The following is a 17,500-nucleotide window of genomic DNA, read 5'->3' as shown; positions in this document are numbered from 1 at the left end:
TGATCGTTTATAGTCAGGTTAATAGATAGTTCGAAGATGACGTCACTCAAGCCTTTGTTATTGTTTTTGCCATCCGCGTTTATGAGTAATGCTCACTAAACTGTATTAACCAGACTATAAAAGTTTATGGTTACACAGAGTTTGTGTGTTGGTCCGTTATACTTCCGGATGGCAATGTTGTGAACTCCTTGGCCAAGCGCATTCTATCTATACATTTTAGTGAGAATTACTCATAAACGCGGATGGCCAAAAGAACAATAACAAAGACCTGAGTGACGTCATCTTCGAACTATCTTCAAGCGGTAGAACAGTGGGTATTTTACTTAGACTCATGCCATCGATAGTAAAACCTGTGTAGTTCGATTTGTTTATCAGTCACTGCCATTGTTTACAGTATGGCGACTGTCCGAGAGGCGTGGTTGTTTAGGTGTCTATTGTCTTAGCATCTTAACACGCATGATGGCATTCAAAAGCAAAGAATACTTGCAATAGATAGTATGCGCTTGGCTAAGAAGCTCATAACATTGCCATCCGGAAGTATAACGGACCAACACACAAAACTGTGTGTATCCATGAACGTTGATAGTCTGGTTAATACAGTTCAGTGAGCATTACTCATAAACGCGGATGGCAAAAAACAATAACAAAGACCTGAGTGACGTCATCTTCGAACTATCTTCAAGCGGTAGAACAGTGGGTATTTTACTTAGACTCATGCCATCGATAGTAAAACCTGTGTAGTTCGATTTGTTTATCAGTCACTGCCATTGTTTACAGTATGGCGACTGTCCGAGAGGCGTGGTTGTTTAGGTGTCTATTGTCTCATCATCTTAACACACATAATGGCATTCAAAAGCTAAGAATACTTGCTATAGATAGTATGCGCTTGGCTAAGAAGCTAATAACATTGCCATCCGGAAGTATAACGGACCAACACACAAAATTGTGTGTATCCATGAACGTTTATAGTCAGGCTAATACAGTTCAGTGAGCATTACTCATAAACGCGGATGGCAAAAAACAATAACAAAGACCTGAGTGACGTCATCTTCGAACTATCTATCGACAGAGAGATTTATGAAATCAAATTACTAACTGTATACAAGACTGACACAATCGAAGTGGCACACACATTCACGGCAAGCGTCCATAGAGACATTCATTTGCAGTAATAAATTTAAATTGAGCTTTTAAATAGCGCAATCCACTGAACGTGATCAAAGCGCTTTACAAAAGATCCCTAACCAACAGCAAAACGTAACATAAAGAACCAGATATGACGCCTGTTAGACGATAATACGCATTTTTTCCGACAGAGACAACGCTGTTAACGACCAGGTACTCTTTTTTATACCAGAGTACGGCTTGAGAATGTGAGTAAAGAGTATTTTCCAAGGACTCAACTATGCGCCGAGCGATGTTCGAACCGAGGACCTTCCTATCCGAAAGCGAGTGTCATACCATTAGACCACATAGCTGCACAGTAAAAGATAAGTCGAATCAAAATTTATGAATACACTTCAACAGTCGTGACGTCACTTCCCTCGTAATGACGCATGGTAACTTAGTACTGGCTCTAAACTATCGGAACAATGGCGGACGCCCTTATGAAATATTTCTCCGACGAGCATAAAAGTGTATTCAGAGGGGAAAAAATAATTATAAATCTGATCATGGTTTGACTTTTACACATTCTGATCACAAGACATATGAAAAGTTCTAGCCAGCGTGAAGAATAAAAAGTACCGGTTTTCTTTGTTTAGAACCACGATGGCCGCTGTTGCTGGGCGACGTGACATCAAACTATTGAATCCAATTACAAACCTTCGCTGAATCCTCTCGAGGTCCTCTATGGACCTATTTATTTTGACTCAATGTTTACTTTTAAAGTAGTCATTCAGAGCCATTGGGCCCATGAGGCCAGAGTTTACTCCCGTTTCTTTTGTGAGAAACGGTCAGTAGCAATGACTTGTTATCCTTTGGGTAGGACTCTAATATATATATATATATATAGCAAGGTCCGAAAGACCCAGCTACCGTGCTGGGTGGCCATGGGAGCGGTGGGGGGATCAGAAGTAAAAAAAATCCTAACTTCACTTGGGATCGATCTCGGTCCCTTTGCGTGTGAAGCGAGTGCTCTACCACCGACTCCCAGTTATTGGGACCTCAATAGGTTAATCCTCAGGTTCACCCCGCCATAATACCGTTTTGACACAGTTGGTCACAAATACCTATTGGTCCGTCTCCTTGTATGTATCTAGATCTCCATTCACCATCCGTGGTAATAAAATCCTACATATATTTAACACGTGAAGTGACATTGCTAACGGTGTCCACGATCGCACCGAGGCACGCCAGGCAAGGGACACAACCCGTGTAAATTCACTGTGTCAAAAGTAAAGCGGTGGTGGCTAACCTCTGGTTGTCTGTTTTCCATTTGTTTCTTCTCTCTCTCTCTCTCTCTCTCTCTCTCTCTCTCTCTCTCTCTCTCTCTCTCTCTCTCTCTCTCTCTCTCTCTCTCTCTCTCTCTCTCTCTCTCTCTCTCTCTCTCTCTCTCTCTCTCTTTCTCAAAAAAAATTAAGATGGCAACCTTCCTTGTTTTTTGTTTTTGGTTTTGTTGTTGGTGGTGGTGTTGCTTTTTGTTTGTTTGCTTGTTTGTTTGTTTGTTTGTTTTTTTTTTTTTGGTTGTTGTTTCTGTTTGTTTGTCTTTTGTATTATTCAGTGCAATATTATTGTAGAATATTTTGTATAAATTATGAATTGATATATATATTATGAATATATATTGATTATATTATGATTATATATTATTTATTATTATTATATTATTATTTATTATTATTATTATTATTAAATTATTTTATTATTATTATTTATTATTATTATTATTATTATATATATATATTATTATTATTATATATATTATTATTATTATTATTATTATATATTTTATTATATTATGATTATATTATGAATATAGAAATTAGTATAATATTAATTATTATTATTATTAATTAATAATAATAATAATTATTATAATAATAATAATAATAATAATAATAAAATAATAATAATAATAATAATAATAATAATAATAATCGCACCAAATGACAATGACCAGCAGCCCAAACGGTTTTGGTAGAATCGCGATCTTGGCTAATTAGATAAAGGACCGCATTGAATATTTATTGTCAGTACCCACAAGAAAGAATTTGAGTGAGTCAAACCTCAATACTATCAAATTTTACCCCGGTGCTATTCAGATTCAGAGCAAGCATTTTGAAAAGACTTCATTGTACAAGCAGACGTGGGTGTTAACATGAATTTGACGTCAGCTGTTTTAGATAGTATGCGCTTGGCTAAGAAGCTCATAACATTGCCATCCGGAAGTATAACGGACCAACACACATAACTGTGTGATTCCATGAACGCTTATACTCAGGTTAATACAGTTCAGTGAGCATTACTCATAAAATGCGGATGGCAAAAACAATAACAAAGACCTGAGTGACGTCATCTTCGAACTATCTATAGAATTGCCTGGTCTGGAAATTTATTCAATTATAACATGGAGTCTATAGAGGGAACGAAATAGACGTCACTCAGCTCTTTCAGTGTTATTTTTCTGTCTGTTTATTTGGCTTATAAAGAAAGTTTAAATTGTACAGGAATTCGAAATAACAATGGTCTCGGGGACACAACTAGCCAAATACAGATGTTTTCCTTAGGAGAGGTGTCGAATTCTTATGAGGAAAATTAGAACAACATATGAGAAGTAATAATGAAGTGATTTCCGCGGAATTCACTTCCTTCTCGTCGTTAATACAATGTGTTCTGCCTGCTAGGCGATATTACAATTTTTTCGGAAAGAGACAACGCTGATAACGCCCAGGTAATCATTTTACACCTGAGTACGGTGAGAGAATGTGAGTAAAGTGTCTTTTCCAAGGACTCAATTATACGCATGAGTACGGTGGGATAATGTGAGTAAATTGCCTTTTCTAAGTACTCAACTGTGTGCCGAGCGAGGCTCGAACCCAGGACCTTCCGCGTGGCATGTCACAATACCACATAGTCATTTCAGCCCGCGTGGAGATGATAGATGAGATTTATATAGAATTTTTCCATGTGTCACAATGCTGAATGCGCTTTACAATATTTTATTTCTTCCCTTGGTAGGCTATAATATGGAAACAACATAAAAGAAATATGTTTTGGCACCTTTATAGGCCAACGAGCCTTAATGTACTATCTTTTATACAAAAGATTAATTTGAATTAAGTATAATGTCCATTTATTCAAATAAAATCAATTCTTTCTTCTCTTCTCTCCCCCCCCCCCCCCCCCCCCCACCCAACCAATTAACGAACCACGGTAATAATGACGATGATGACGATGATGACGATGATGATGACGATTCCAGACAAGTCTAGACAGTCGAGTGATGGACCTTGTGGAAGACGGCACATGTGACAATCACGTGATCTCTCATCGATACCTCGTCAACAAACCAAAGGTTTCCTTTCAGTGGACAGCCCCCAAGATGGGGACGGGGTGTGTCCATTTCAAGTAAGTAACAGGAATAATAGTGGTGGTGGTGGTGGTAATGGTGGTGGTGGTAATGGATGCGGTGGTGGTGGTGGTTGTGGTGATGATGGTGGTGGTGGTGGTGGTGGTGATGATGATGGTGGTGGTGGTAGTAGTGGTGGTGGTGGGGGTGATGGTGGTGGTGGTGGGGGTGATGGTGGTGGTGGTGGGGGTGATGGTGGTGGTGGTGGTGGTGGGGGTGATGGTAGTGGTGGTGATGATGGTGGTGGTGGTGGTGGTCCCGGGTTTGAGAGTTTTTGCCAAGATGAGAATCATTTAAATCGGTCGATATTTGAAGGGCGAGTTTTCTGGCCAATTTTTTAAATATGTGTTTTTCCAGAGTGCGGCAGTATAGCAACGCGTACACTCATGACTATGTCTTCAGACACGAAACGTCTCGTTAGAACTGACTTCTGACACGTATACTGCCATACTTCGACAAAACAGATTATTATTATTATTATTATTATTATTATTATTATTATTATTATTATTATTATTATTATTATTATTATTATTATTATTATTATTATTATTATTATTATTATTATTATTATTATTATTATTTTATTATTATTATTATTATTATTATTATTATTATTATTATTATTATTATATATTATTATTATCAGCATCATCATTCATCATCATCATCATCATCATCATCATCATCATCATCATCATCATCATCATCATTATTATTTATTATTATTATTTATTATTATATATTATTATTATTATTATTATTATTATTATTTTATATTATTATTATTATTATTATTATTATTATTATTATTATTATTATTATTATTATTATTATTATTATTATTATTATTATTATTATTATTATTATTATTGTTGTTGTTATTATTATTATTATTAACATTATCATCATCAAAAATAACACCATATTGGTTCGACGGGCCATAAAATCCGTGGAAAATCCAGGCGTCAAATCATCTGTTCGGATAACTAACTAAAATTTCCGGATAAACGGTAATATGTCAAACATTAACCAGATGCGACTAAACACAACTTACTTCGGTCGGATTCACCGATGAAAATAATAATAATATGCATACCGCGCAGAATAAGGTGTATAAAACAACACAAATTTCCATGTCCCCTCGCTGTCCCTCTGTCTCATCAACGGCTACCGGATATACGTCACGTCGTGGGTCGTCCGGGGTCAACCAGGTGGCAATCGTGTCGTGTCTCTAATGTCAAGGGTCAGATCAGATCGGTTTGGAACAACCACAAAACAACTTTCTTTTTTTTTTTAACTGTGTCTCAAGGACACGAGTTGTTCGCTGTCATCGAATACAAACAAGCTTAATATATTTTTTTCTGGGTTGAATTGGCGATAATGATATTATTCTGCCTTACTCTGAAAATACACATATTTAAAAATTTGGCCAGAAAACTCGTCCTTCAAATATCGATCGATTTAAATGACCCTCATCTTGGCAAAAACTCTCAAACCCGGGACTTCGGCTTGAGTAAGGTGAGACAAAGTGAATAAAGAGCCTTTCACCAGGGGCTCAACTATGCGCCGAGTGAGGCTCATACCACTAGATAGACTATAGACCACATAGCCGCACAGTAATTACAGTTTGTTTTTTTTTTCCGACAGAGACAACGTTGAAGTTTAGTGGACAAATACATTCTCTCTCCTTAATAAAGGCTTTTAATTCTAACTTTGAGTCCCACATTGAGCGGCGCGTAGTTGAGTCCTTGAAAAAGGCCATTGACTCGCATTCTCTCACCGTACTCAGGTGTAAAATGCGTATCTACCCGTTAACAGGGTTGTCTCTGTCGGGAAATTTTTGTTGTTGTAAATATGGCCTAACTGTAACGGGCGTTACAGTTCTGATATTGGCTAGGGACTGGCTTGAAAAGCGCTTTGAGCATATTTTGTGGATACTTCACTTTAAAAATGCTCTTGTTTGTTTTGTTGTTGTTGTTTTTCTTTCTTTTTTTTTTTCGGGGCGGAGAAGGGGGGGGGGGGGGGGGGGGGGAAGGGGGTTGTCTGTTTTTATTTGTTGTTTTCTTTGTTTTGTTTTTTTTTTGTTTTTTTTTTTTGTTGTTTTTTTTTTTTGTTTGTTTTGTTTTGTTTTTTGTTTTTCTTTTTTGCACTTTGCATTTCACGACATTATTTTGCTCTTTCGGACACTTTCTAGTCCATTCTTATTAAATGTGAGGCTGGCTGAGAAAACCCGAGAAGATGCGGCAAGTTTCGATTCGAGATATGAAACAAAATCGAAGATAAAGTGTTTCCCATAGCAACAAATTTTATTCAGACAAAAAATCCATAGCTTGGGGTTCTAATAGACATAGAAAGAAAATTTAAAGTGGTAAATGATCATAAAGATGTGGTCTACACTACTGCGTTACATTACTCAATTTATGAAATGTGCTCATCTTTCCGGGTCTTCTCAGCCAGCCACACAAATGTGACCCTTCGCCTCAAAACTGTATAAAGTCGGGTTGGTTAAGATGTTGAAAATTGAATATATAGCCAGAAATATCAGACTTTGGTTGAGTTTTTTGTTTTATTGAGGAGAAGGGATACCATATTTTAGGGTGCTAATGTCAACAGCTTATATTTTTGATCAGTTTAACATTAAATCCGACTTTTAAGCATATGATTTGTTCCGACATAATACCGTTTTGGGACAATGGGTCACAAATACGTTTACTTTTTTGGCATGTTTATTTACGACTTAATTTTTGAAATTGCAAGCCAAACGCTCTATCAAGCTGACATGTTGTTGTCTGGTTTTGATGTAATGTAAGTTTAACGTGTCAAAAATGTAAACACAGATGTATGTAAATTATGGTTTACACTCTGTTCTGCTGTACTTGGAAAACAACATATTTTATAATTTGGCCAGAAAACTCGTCCTTCAAATATCGATCGATTTAAAAAGACCTTCATCTTAGCAACACAAACAACCCTCTCAAATCTGGGATTTCGTGAAGTACGACAGTGCTCTCTCTCTCTCTCTCTCTCTCTCTCTCTCTATATATATATATATATATATATATATATATATATATATATATATATATATATATATATATGTATATATATATAATAATAATAATAATAATAATAATAATAATCTTTATTGTCCAAATTAAAGGCAATTCATGTGAGGTAAACAATGCTCAGTTTGGTTCATGGTATGAACATCAACACATTTACAAATACAGACACAGCCATACACGAACATACACGCTTGCACATTGTTTCTACACATGTATACAAAAGAAATGAGCGTACATACAAACACATATACATACATACATACATACATACATGCAGACATACATACAAACCAGCATATCATCGTATATGCATGCCTACATTCATACATACATACATACATACATACATACATACATACATACATACATACATACATACATATATACATACACACAGACACACACACAGACAGATAGAACGATACGATATATTTGCTGGGACAGCAGATAACCATATTATAAATATAGTGTCTTATATTAAGAAGAAGATGGCAATAATTGTGATGATGATGATGATGATGATGATGATGATGATGATGATGATGATGATGACTACGATAATGATGATGATGATGATGATGATGATGATGATGATGATGATGATGATGATGATGATGATGATGATAACGACGGCGGCAATGTCGATGATGATGATTCACGACACTGCTTCTCGTTATTTTCATTGGTTGTCTCATTTTTCCACAGAAGATTTGTTAATTAATTTTATGGCGGTTGGAATGAAGGTTGTCTTATGTCGATTTGTCCGACATTTTGCTTCTAGATACCGTCTTCCGGAGCGCAGAAGTTGGAATTTTTCGTTCAGCGGATGCCTCTTTTCGTTGATAATGTTAAAAGATTTCTTCTCAACTGCATTAATATAAGTTGTGTCAAGGCTTCTAAGGTCTGTGTTAATTATTTTTGAAGCCTCTCTGAGGGTTCTATGTAGTTTGGATTTTTCTTTTGTTCCACAGCTTCCATACCACGTTGTGATGCCAAACGAAACGATACTCAATATTAACGACTTGTAGATTTGTATCATGGTCTTTCTGTTCACATTGAAAGACCTTAATTTTCTGAGTATATACAAGCGCTGGTTACATTTTTTGATGACATTGTTGGTGTGCGATTCAAATCTTAGACTGTTATCTATAATTACACCAAGGTATTTAAACGTTTCAACAGTTTCAACCGCCTGATTGTTAATTTTTGTTATTTGTCTTGCTCTTTTTCCTATTTTTCTGTGATCAAACAGTTGTTCCTTTGTTTTTGTTACATTGAGCTCTAGACAGTTATCGGCACACCATTTGCTGAATTTACTAACTTGCTCAGTGTATTTAAATTCGGAGACGGAATCATTGAGCAGGCCGAGTATTGCGGTGTCATCAGCATACTTGATGAGTTGGCAGTTATCAAAGCTAGCCACACAATCGTTTGTATAGAGGATGTAAAGTAGAGGTGAGCTTACACACCCTTGTGGGCATCCGTTTGAAAGAGTTTTTACTGATGATATATTTGAGCCTACTCTGACATGTTGGGGGCGATCGATGAGAAAGTTGTTATACCAGTTGATGAGGTAATGGGGAAGGTTTAGAGCATGCAGTTTACTGATTAATATGTTGGTTTTCATGGCATTAAAGGCAGACGAAAAATCGACGTATAGGATTCGGCAGTAGTTGGCGGGTGAAACATCCAAGTGATTTGATATTGAATGCATCACTGTGAGGAGTGCGTCTTCCACACTAAGATTTTGTTGGTAGGCAAACTGATATGGATCAAGTATGTGTTGGTCATATATAAATTGCAACAGCTCTCTTTTCAGAATTTTTTTCCAGACATTTCCAGACATTTCCAGACATATATATATATATATATATATATATATATCACACATACGCACACACAAAAACTAATGATTCTGTAGTTCGTAAAGCAGTAAAATGAGTTCAAGAAACAAAAAAATGTGTATCATGTAGGGATGAACCAGATAAAAATAATTTAATATAATATTCTCAAAACAATCAGAATTTAGAGGGCGGGCAAAAGAGTTTGGACATTTGGGACCCACCGTCTCAAAGCAGTATTATGTTGGGATAAATTAGATGCTGAAAATTAAATTTATGTCCACAAATTATGTAAACTTGGTGTTAATTTTTGTTCGTTACTGTGTAAAATTATTATTAACTAATATCATCAAGGGGGTCGAAATAGTCAAGTGGTCAAGGCGTTGCACTGTGACCCTGAAGGTCTGGGTTTGAGCCCCGCTTCGAGCATTTTCGTTTTATTGTTGTTGTTTTCTTTTCTTAGGCAAGATTATTGACCCCCAATTGGCTCAATTTGGACACCTGTGACTTCTGTTTACATCACAAGCTTGTTTGAACGATTATCTGTAATATTTCCCTCATGGAATGCCGAGTTTACGCACGCAAGGGCTTAATCTTTAAATAATTATCAGCATTCACTCTCTCCTTAACAGCTATTTTCAGAACTTTACCCAAAACTTCATACTCACCCAACACAAAAATAGATGATTTTTCAAACAGATTAGCAACGAGTATATTCTATATTATTTTGTTCAGAAAAATTAGCTCTACAACAACAGTGTCGAGTATTTATAGCTATAACTATAACAAAATAAAATCAGAATAATAAAATTGTTTGCTGCATTGTAACGAATGTGACGATTTTCCTACCGGGAATGAGATAAGCGGAAGAGTAGCGTCCCTTGATTGGACGTCACCGGTGGAGAAGTTATTTGTAAACAAACCAACTGCAAGCCAAGCGCTCCAAATACAAAATTTATTATTCATATTTATGTACAAAAATGCATAACGTTGATTATGATATGATATGCATTTTTGTACAGAAATGTGAATAATAGATTTGTATTTGGAGCGCTTGGCTTGTAGTTGGTTGATTTACAAATAACTTCTCCGCCGGTGACGTCCAATCAAGGGACGCTACTCTTCCGCTAATCTCAATCCCTATTGGTGGTAAGGAGAGGGTTAAATAAATATAATTTCTAAAATGGCCCGTCTTCTTCATCACCATTTTCATTATATTTTTTTTCATCATCGTCATCATTCTTATCATTGTTGTTATTTTACAGTGCCAGCATCATCGAGCACTCTGACGTGTGGTACAAAGACGACGGTCATTTACACCGAGTCATCTGCGAGGAACAACGTGAGTATTCTTTAGACATATTATACGATTTTGTCATCACTTTGTATTTATTAAATGAGTTATTTTTATCGTGCCCAATAACACAACGAGTTGCGAGTAGAATGTGTTAATATTGCACGATAAAAATATAACGAGTTCCTTAAATACAAAGAAATGAAAGAATACGTTTATTCTACCCCTCCAAGCAAGATTATTAGATAGTTTTTAGTTCTTCTATTCGCCATAATTTGTATCTTTTTCCATCTGCTTGAATCACAATTGTACCCACAACTGAAAACGTTAGATTTGTATTCATGCGCCCCAAAAGATTATTTTCATTTGCCAATCAACTGACTCAACTGAATCAATTTAAATCTAATTTCACACCAATTAAATGTGCGAAAATATTCTGCAATCGTTGAATAAAATGTTCATTCAACGCGTTCAAAGCATTATTCAACAATTACATATTTACTAAGAAATGATAGGGTTTTCATCCAATGGGAGAGCTGGAATAAAATAATTTATTACACCAAACTAGACACCCCAATGTCAAGGTTACCTCACCACCTGTATCCACAAAAGCAGTCAGTCAGTGTCGTGTAAGAATAATAAGGGCGAGTTGAAGATGGCTGTTGGTGAATTTTGAGTTTTATCGACAATAATAGACACTTAGATAACCACGCCGCTCGGACAGTCGTCATAATGTAAACACTGACACTGATTGGAGAACATGGGGAACTACACAAGCTATTGATGTACACACTATCCATCTCTCCATCTTAGTATATATTTGTATATCTATATATCTACCTACCTACCTACACTTACCTATCCGTCTATCTATCTATCTATCTATCTATCTATCTATCTATCTATCTATCTATCTATCTATCTATCTATTGATGGTACGTGTTTTAGTAAAATACCCACTGTTCTTGTTTTTTTTTAATATTTGTTTTTGGTCTTTTTTGTTGTTGTTGTTTGGTTGTTTTTTTTTAAATTTTGTTTTTCCTTTTTGTTTTCTTTTTTCAATAGAGAAACTATATTTATTATCTTCATTAAAGAGCACATTTTTAACGCAGGCTTCTCATCTTGGATTATAATGTGCGGTTATGTGGTCTAGTATGACACTCGCTTTCGGATTGGAAGGTCCTGGGTTGGAGCCTCGGTCGGCGCATAGTTGAGTCCTTGAAAAAGGCTCTTTACTCATATACTCTCACCATACTCGGGTGTAAAATGAGTACCCGACCGTCGTCTGTCGAAAAAATTGTTATATCGCCTAACAGGTTTCATGTCTCGTTCTACATGTTACGTGTTGCTGTTGGCCAGAGACCCCCTGTAAAGATTTGAGCACGTTTAGTGGATGTTGCGCTATAAAAATAAAAGCCCAAGCTCAAGTTTTAACTCTCTCCTTACCGGCCATTTTCCAGATTGTCCCACAAAACCTCACACCCAACCTTATACAAAAATAGATTTTTTTCACTCAAACACAAAAGCTGTTAGTTCTTGCTATACATATTTTTGTTCTGCTAAACGAGCTCTTCAACACAATGTTAAAATACTTTTAACTATATGGACAATTTTGTTCAAATATTATGATGTACAAAACAAATTAGAATGAGAAAAAATGTTGGCTGCATCGTAACGAATGTGACGATTTTCCTATGGGTGGTAAGGGAAGAGTTAATACATTCAATGGTTAACATTTAGTTCACTGGAAGATACCACTGTTTAGAGGGGGTAGGTGACAATTACTTGTAGTGTTTATAGGGAATGAGATTAGCGGAAGAGTAGCGTCCCTTGATTGGACGTCACCCATAGTCTGTGACGTCACCGGCGGAAAAGTTATTAGAGAGAGAACGTCATGTTGGTTGTGCGCTGCGCACAACCAACATGACGTTCTCTCTCCTAATGCAGCGCACAACCAACATGACGTTCTCTCTCTAATAACTTTTCGGCCAATGACAAGGATAAAAAAAGTTATATATGTGTGTCTATGTATGTATGAAATGAGATTTAAGATAAGCTTTTATAGAGCGCAATATCCACTAAACGTGCCCAAAGCGCTTTTCAATGAGTCCTATAAACACTACAAGTCTCTCGTCCGCGCGGAACACACCCACCCAAATCATTAGATAAAGATCCAGTCAGCACCTGCCTCTAATTACGATAGTAAAACTCAGAAATTGGTAAAACAATTCCAACCTAACGTCACTCTTACTACTCTGCTATACTCTGGAAAAACCCATATTTAAAAATTTGGCCGGAAAACTCGTCGTTCAAATATCGATCGATTTAAATGACTCTCATCTTGGCAAAGAACTCTCAAACCCGGGACTTCGGCGTAGTCCCGGGTTTGAGAGTTTTTGCCAAGATCAGGGTCATTTAAATCGATCGATATTTGAACGACGAGTTTTACGGCCAAATATTTAAATATGGGTTTGTCTATTGTACGCCAGTAGATACTATTTATTTCTCTTACACGAAATTTGGCATTTACTGTGAAACCGTCTCAGGTCTCTCCTTACCAATCTTAGGAAAATAGTCACATTTGTTACAATATAATAATTTAAAAAGCCTGGAGCTTTTATATAGCATAATAACCACTAAACGTGCTCAACGCGCTTCACAAAGGATCCCTCACCAACACCAACACGTAACACGTAGAATGAGACATAACGCATGTTAGGCAATAATATTACAATGGTTTGTTGTTTTTTTTCGATAGAGACATCACTGTTAACGGCCAGGTATTCATTTTACACCTGAGTAAGGTGAGAGAATGTGAGTAAAGAGTCTTTTCCAAGGACTCAATTATGCGCCGAGCGAGGCTCGAACCCAGGACTTTCCGATCCGAAAGCGAGTGTCATACCACAAAACCACATAGCCGCAGAAGAAGAAGAAGAAGAAGAAGAAGAAGAAGAAGAAGAAGAAGAAGAAGAAGAAGAAGAAGAAGTAAAAACGGATCTAAATGGCGGTCCAAAGACAATAACAAAGAGCTCAGTGACGTCATTGTCATTCAATCATTCTATAATTACAGCTTGAGATTCTGTTTTCTTACCCAAAGACGAATCACCGAGGCCAAAGTATTTTGCAATGATTGTTCTTGGCTAGCTCCTATCCAGTCACTGATCACGCTGAACAATTCTTGATTATGTTATTTCGAGGTAATTGGCCGTACGCACCGCCCGGCGACTAGCTATAAAAAGATGTTCATTATATCACGCGTCTCAACCAAATTAACTGCCGTACTCTGGGAAAACACGTATTTAAACATTTGGCCAGAAAACTCGTTCTTCAAATATCGATCGATTTAAATGACCCTCATCTTGGCAAACAGTCTTGAACCTGGGACTTCTCGATGTCTTCCTTTACCCCAGGTTTGAGAGTTTCTTGACAAGATGATGGTCATTTAATTCGATCTTTGTTCGAAGGAATAATTTTCTGGCAAAATTATTAAATGCGTGTTTGGTTTATTTTCCAGATTACGGGATTTAATTGGTTAAAAAACATCTGATGCCAATTCTGTGGGTTCTCGGAGTTGGAATTAGCATGGAATCTGCTTGCAATAATAAACTCCTATCACAACATTACGTATATCTTCATACAACCCGGTGGGATTCTAATGAGAAACAAATGAAACAAGGATAAAAAAAGTTATATATGTGTGTCTATGTATGTATGAAATGAGATTTAAGATAAGCTTTTATAGAGAGCAATATCCACTAAACGTGCCCAAAGCGCTTTTCAATGAGTCCCTGGCCAACAGCAACACTTAACATGTAGAACGTGACTCAAAGAATTTTTTAAAAAAATTATTCTCTATTGTCTTCTGGCACTTTCCTACTCACTTCATCTCTTGTTGTTACCAACAAGTAGAACGAGACATGACGCCTGTTAGGCGATATTACAATTTTTTTTGGACAGAGACAGCGCTGTTAACTGCCAGATACTCATTTTACACTCGAGTACGGTGAGAGAACGTGAGTAAAGAGTCTTTTCCAAGGACTCAAATATGCGCCGAGCGAGGCTCGAACCTAGGACCTTCCTATCCGAAAGCGAGAGTCATACGACCAGACCACATAGCCGCACATGTATGTATGGATGTATGTATGTATGTATGTATGTATGTATAAATGTATGTATGTACATATGTATGTATATACATATGTATGTATATATGTACGTATGTATGTATGCATGCATTTATGTATGTATGTATGTATGTATGTATGTATGTATGTATGTATGTATGTATGTATGTATGTATGTATGTATGTATGTATGTATGTATGTATGTATGTATGTATGTATGTATGTATGTATGTATGTATGTATGTGCGGCTATGTGGTCTAGTGGTGTTACACTTGCCTTCGAACAGAAGGTCCTGGGTTCGAGTCCCGCTCTTAGCGCCGCACTGATAGTTGAGTCCTTTGTCAAAGTAAAAAGCATTGACCTTATGACCTGAATAAAGACCAGCTCCCCCCCCCCCCCCCCCCCCAACCCCAATTGTGTTTTTTTTTAAAGGCGTCATTAAAATACCTTGTTTTCTCATAACAGCTTTTTGTTTCAAGATTTTTAAACGATGTAGAATTATCTACTTCAAAAATACCTCGAGTTAAAAATACATATCTAGTTAAGCATCACTTACGTTCTAAATGGAAAATAATGGCAACATTGCAATTTTTAGAACGAAAGACAATGTGAAACAAATAACGTGAACCAATTCACTTAACATTCTCTAGACTACATGTTAACAAAAAATCAACAACAAAAACTTGAGATTTTATATAGAGCATTAGCCATTATGCATTATTGTGCGGCTATGTGGTCTTGTGGTATGACACTCGCTTTCGGATCGGAAGAACCTGGGTTCGAGCCTTGCGCTCGGCGCATAGTTGAGTCCTTGGAGAAGGCTCTTTTTAATCACATTCTCTCACCGTACTCAGGTGTAAAATGAGTACCTGGTCGTTAACAGCGTTGTCTTTGTCCGAAAAATTGAAATATCGTCTTACAGGCGTCATGTCCCGTCCTACATGTTAAATGTTGCTGTTGACCACGGAGCACATTGGATTGGCATAACTATTTTTAGTAGCAGAATATAATATTATAGGCAGATTCTTAGGATTACGGAACGTAAAAGAGCGAGGGCGTTGATCTTTATTGACGACAGCATTATTTTTTTTTTAATTTGAGCTTTTGTATAGCGCAATATCCACTAAACATGCTCAAAGCGATTTACTACAAGGGGTCCCTGGCCAACAACAACATATAACATGTAGGACAGGACATAACGCCTGTTTGGCGATATTATAATTTTTTTTTCGACTGCCAGGTACTCATTTTACAGCTGAGTACGGTGAGAGAATGTGAGTAAAGAGCCTTCTCCATAGACTCAACTAACTATGCGCCGAGCGAGGATCGAACCCAGGACGTTCCGATCCGAAAGCGAGTGTCATACCACTAGACCACAGAGCCGCACTATATTTAGACTAGAAAACAAGATGCCATCACTCTGACACTAGAAGATTCATAACACAAGTTATGTATCCAGGCCTTGTGAATAGCGGTGTTACACTTCCAATGAGATTGGAACCGGTTGTTTTTTTAGAACACATTTCTGTTTCCTATTTAAGCATAAGGTTCACCCCGATGTATTACCGTTTTGACATTATAAGGCACAAATCATTTATTGATGATAGACTGAAATTGAAGTTAAAAATTTGAGCTTTTATATAGCCCAATATCCACTAAAAGCGCTCCAAGCGTTTTATAAGGGACCCTAGCCAAAATCAAGACTGGACATGTAGAACGAAGCGAGGCATGACATGACGCCTGTTAGGCGATAATACAGTGGGGGGTTTTTTGTCTGACAGAGACAACGCTGTTGACCACCAGGCACTCATTATTAGAGAATGTTAGTAAAAAACCTTTTTCAAGGACTCAACTATGTGCCGCTCTGGACAAGATCACATAGCCGCAAAGTAGAACACTTTTCCAGACAGTTTTGCGATTATGATTGCTGTTGGATGGGAGGGAGAGAGAGAGAGAGAAAGAAAGAGAGAGAGAGAGAGAGAGAGAGAGAGAGAGAGAGAGAGAGAGAAAGGTAGGGGGGGGGGGGGTGGTGGTAGTATAGATAGTATGATGTTGACGTCACTCAGATCTTTGTTATTGCTTTTTGCAATTCGCGTTTTATGAGTAATTCTCACTAAACTGTATTATCCAGACTATAAACGTTCACGGTGACACATAGTTTTGTTTGTTGGTCCGTTATACTCCCTGATGGCAATGTTGTGAGCTTCTTAGCCAAGCGCATACTATCTATAACTACAGGCTGCTTCCAATGGGTTTAATGGAGGGATTATCACCTTTACCGTCAGCTGTCTCTTGTTCATCATTCAAGATTTTCACGTATCTCCTTATCTCATTCCGGTGTTATTTTTACTGCTCCATTGAAATTCCTTCGTCCATACAGCCTTTCACTTTTGTCATCTCTGATTTGGTTGATGTATCTAGATAGCTAATGTTCTTAGATTCCTTATTTTAATATTTTTTTTTTCTTATTTCATGACATGTTTAATTCCATCTCTTTGTTCAATCCACCTTTTATCTAAACATTCGTCTCTATTCTTTGCATATTATGTTTAGCAAAATCCCACAAAAACCTTTTTAAAATCATGAAAAATTAGTAAGTTA

The 17,500-nt window shown here is 36.9% G+C and overlaps 1 protein-coding gene across 30 annotated transcripts in view; it reads left to right on the top strand.

The window, feature by feature from the left end:
- The window catches only part of LOC144967497 (spondin-1-like), a 278,046-nt gene that overhangs the window by 208,836 nt on the left and 51,710 nt on the right, over positions 1-17,500 (top strand). For all 30 annotated transcript variants that reach the window (XM_078904847.1, XM_078904848.1, XM_078904851.1 and 27 more), the window contains exons 4-5: positions 4,424-4,569; positions 10,745-10,821. In XM_078904847.1, the coding sequence (XP_078760973.1) occupies positions 4,424-4,569; positions 10,745-10,821 (223 nt within the window). The remainder of the gene's footprint in view (positions 1-4,423; positions 4,570-10,744; positions 10,822-17,500) is intronic.

The sequence above is a fragment of the Berghia stephanieae genome, chromosome 3 (genome assembly GCF_034508935.2).
Source record: "Berghia stephanieae isolate SIO BIC M18660-M18661 chromosome 3, UCSD_Bste_1.3, whole genome shotgun sequence".
Classification (NCBI taxonomy): Eukaryota; Metazoa; Mollusca; class Gastropoda; order Nudibranchia; family Aeolidiidae; genus Berghia; species Berghia stephanieae.
Note: the sequence above shows the minus strand (reverse complement) of the source record. Positions and strands in the feature narration are given on the sequence as shown.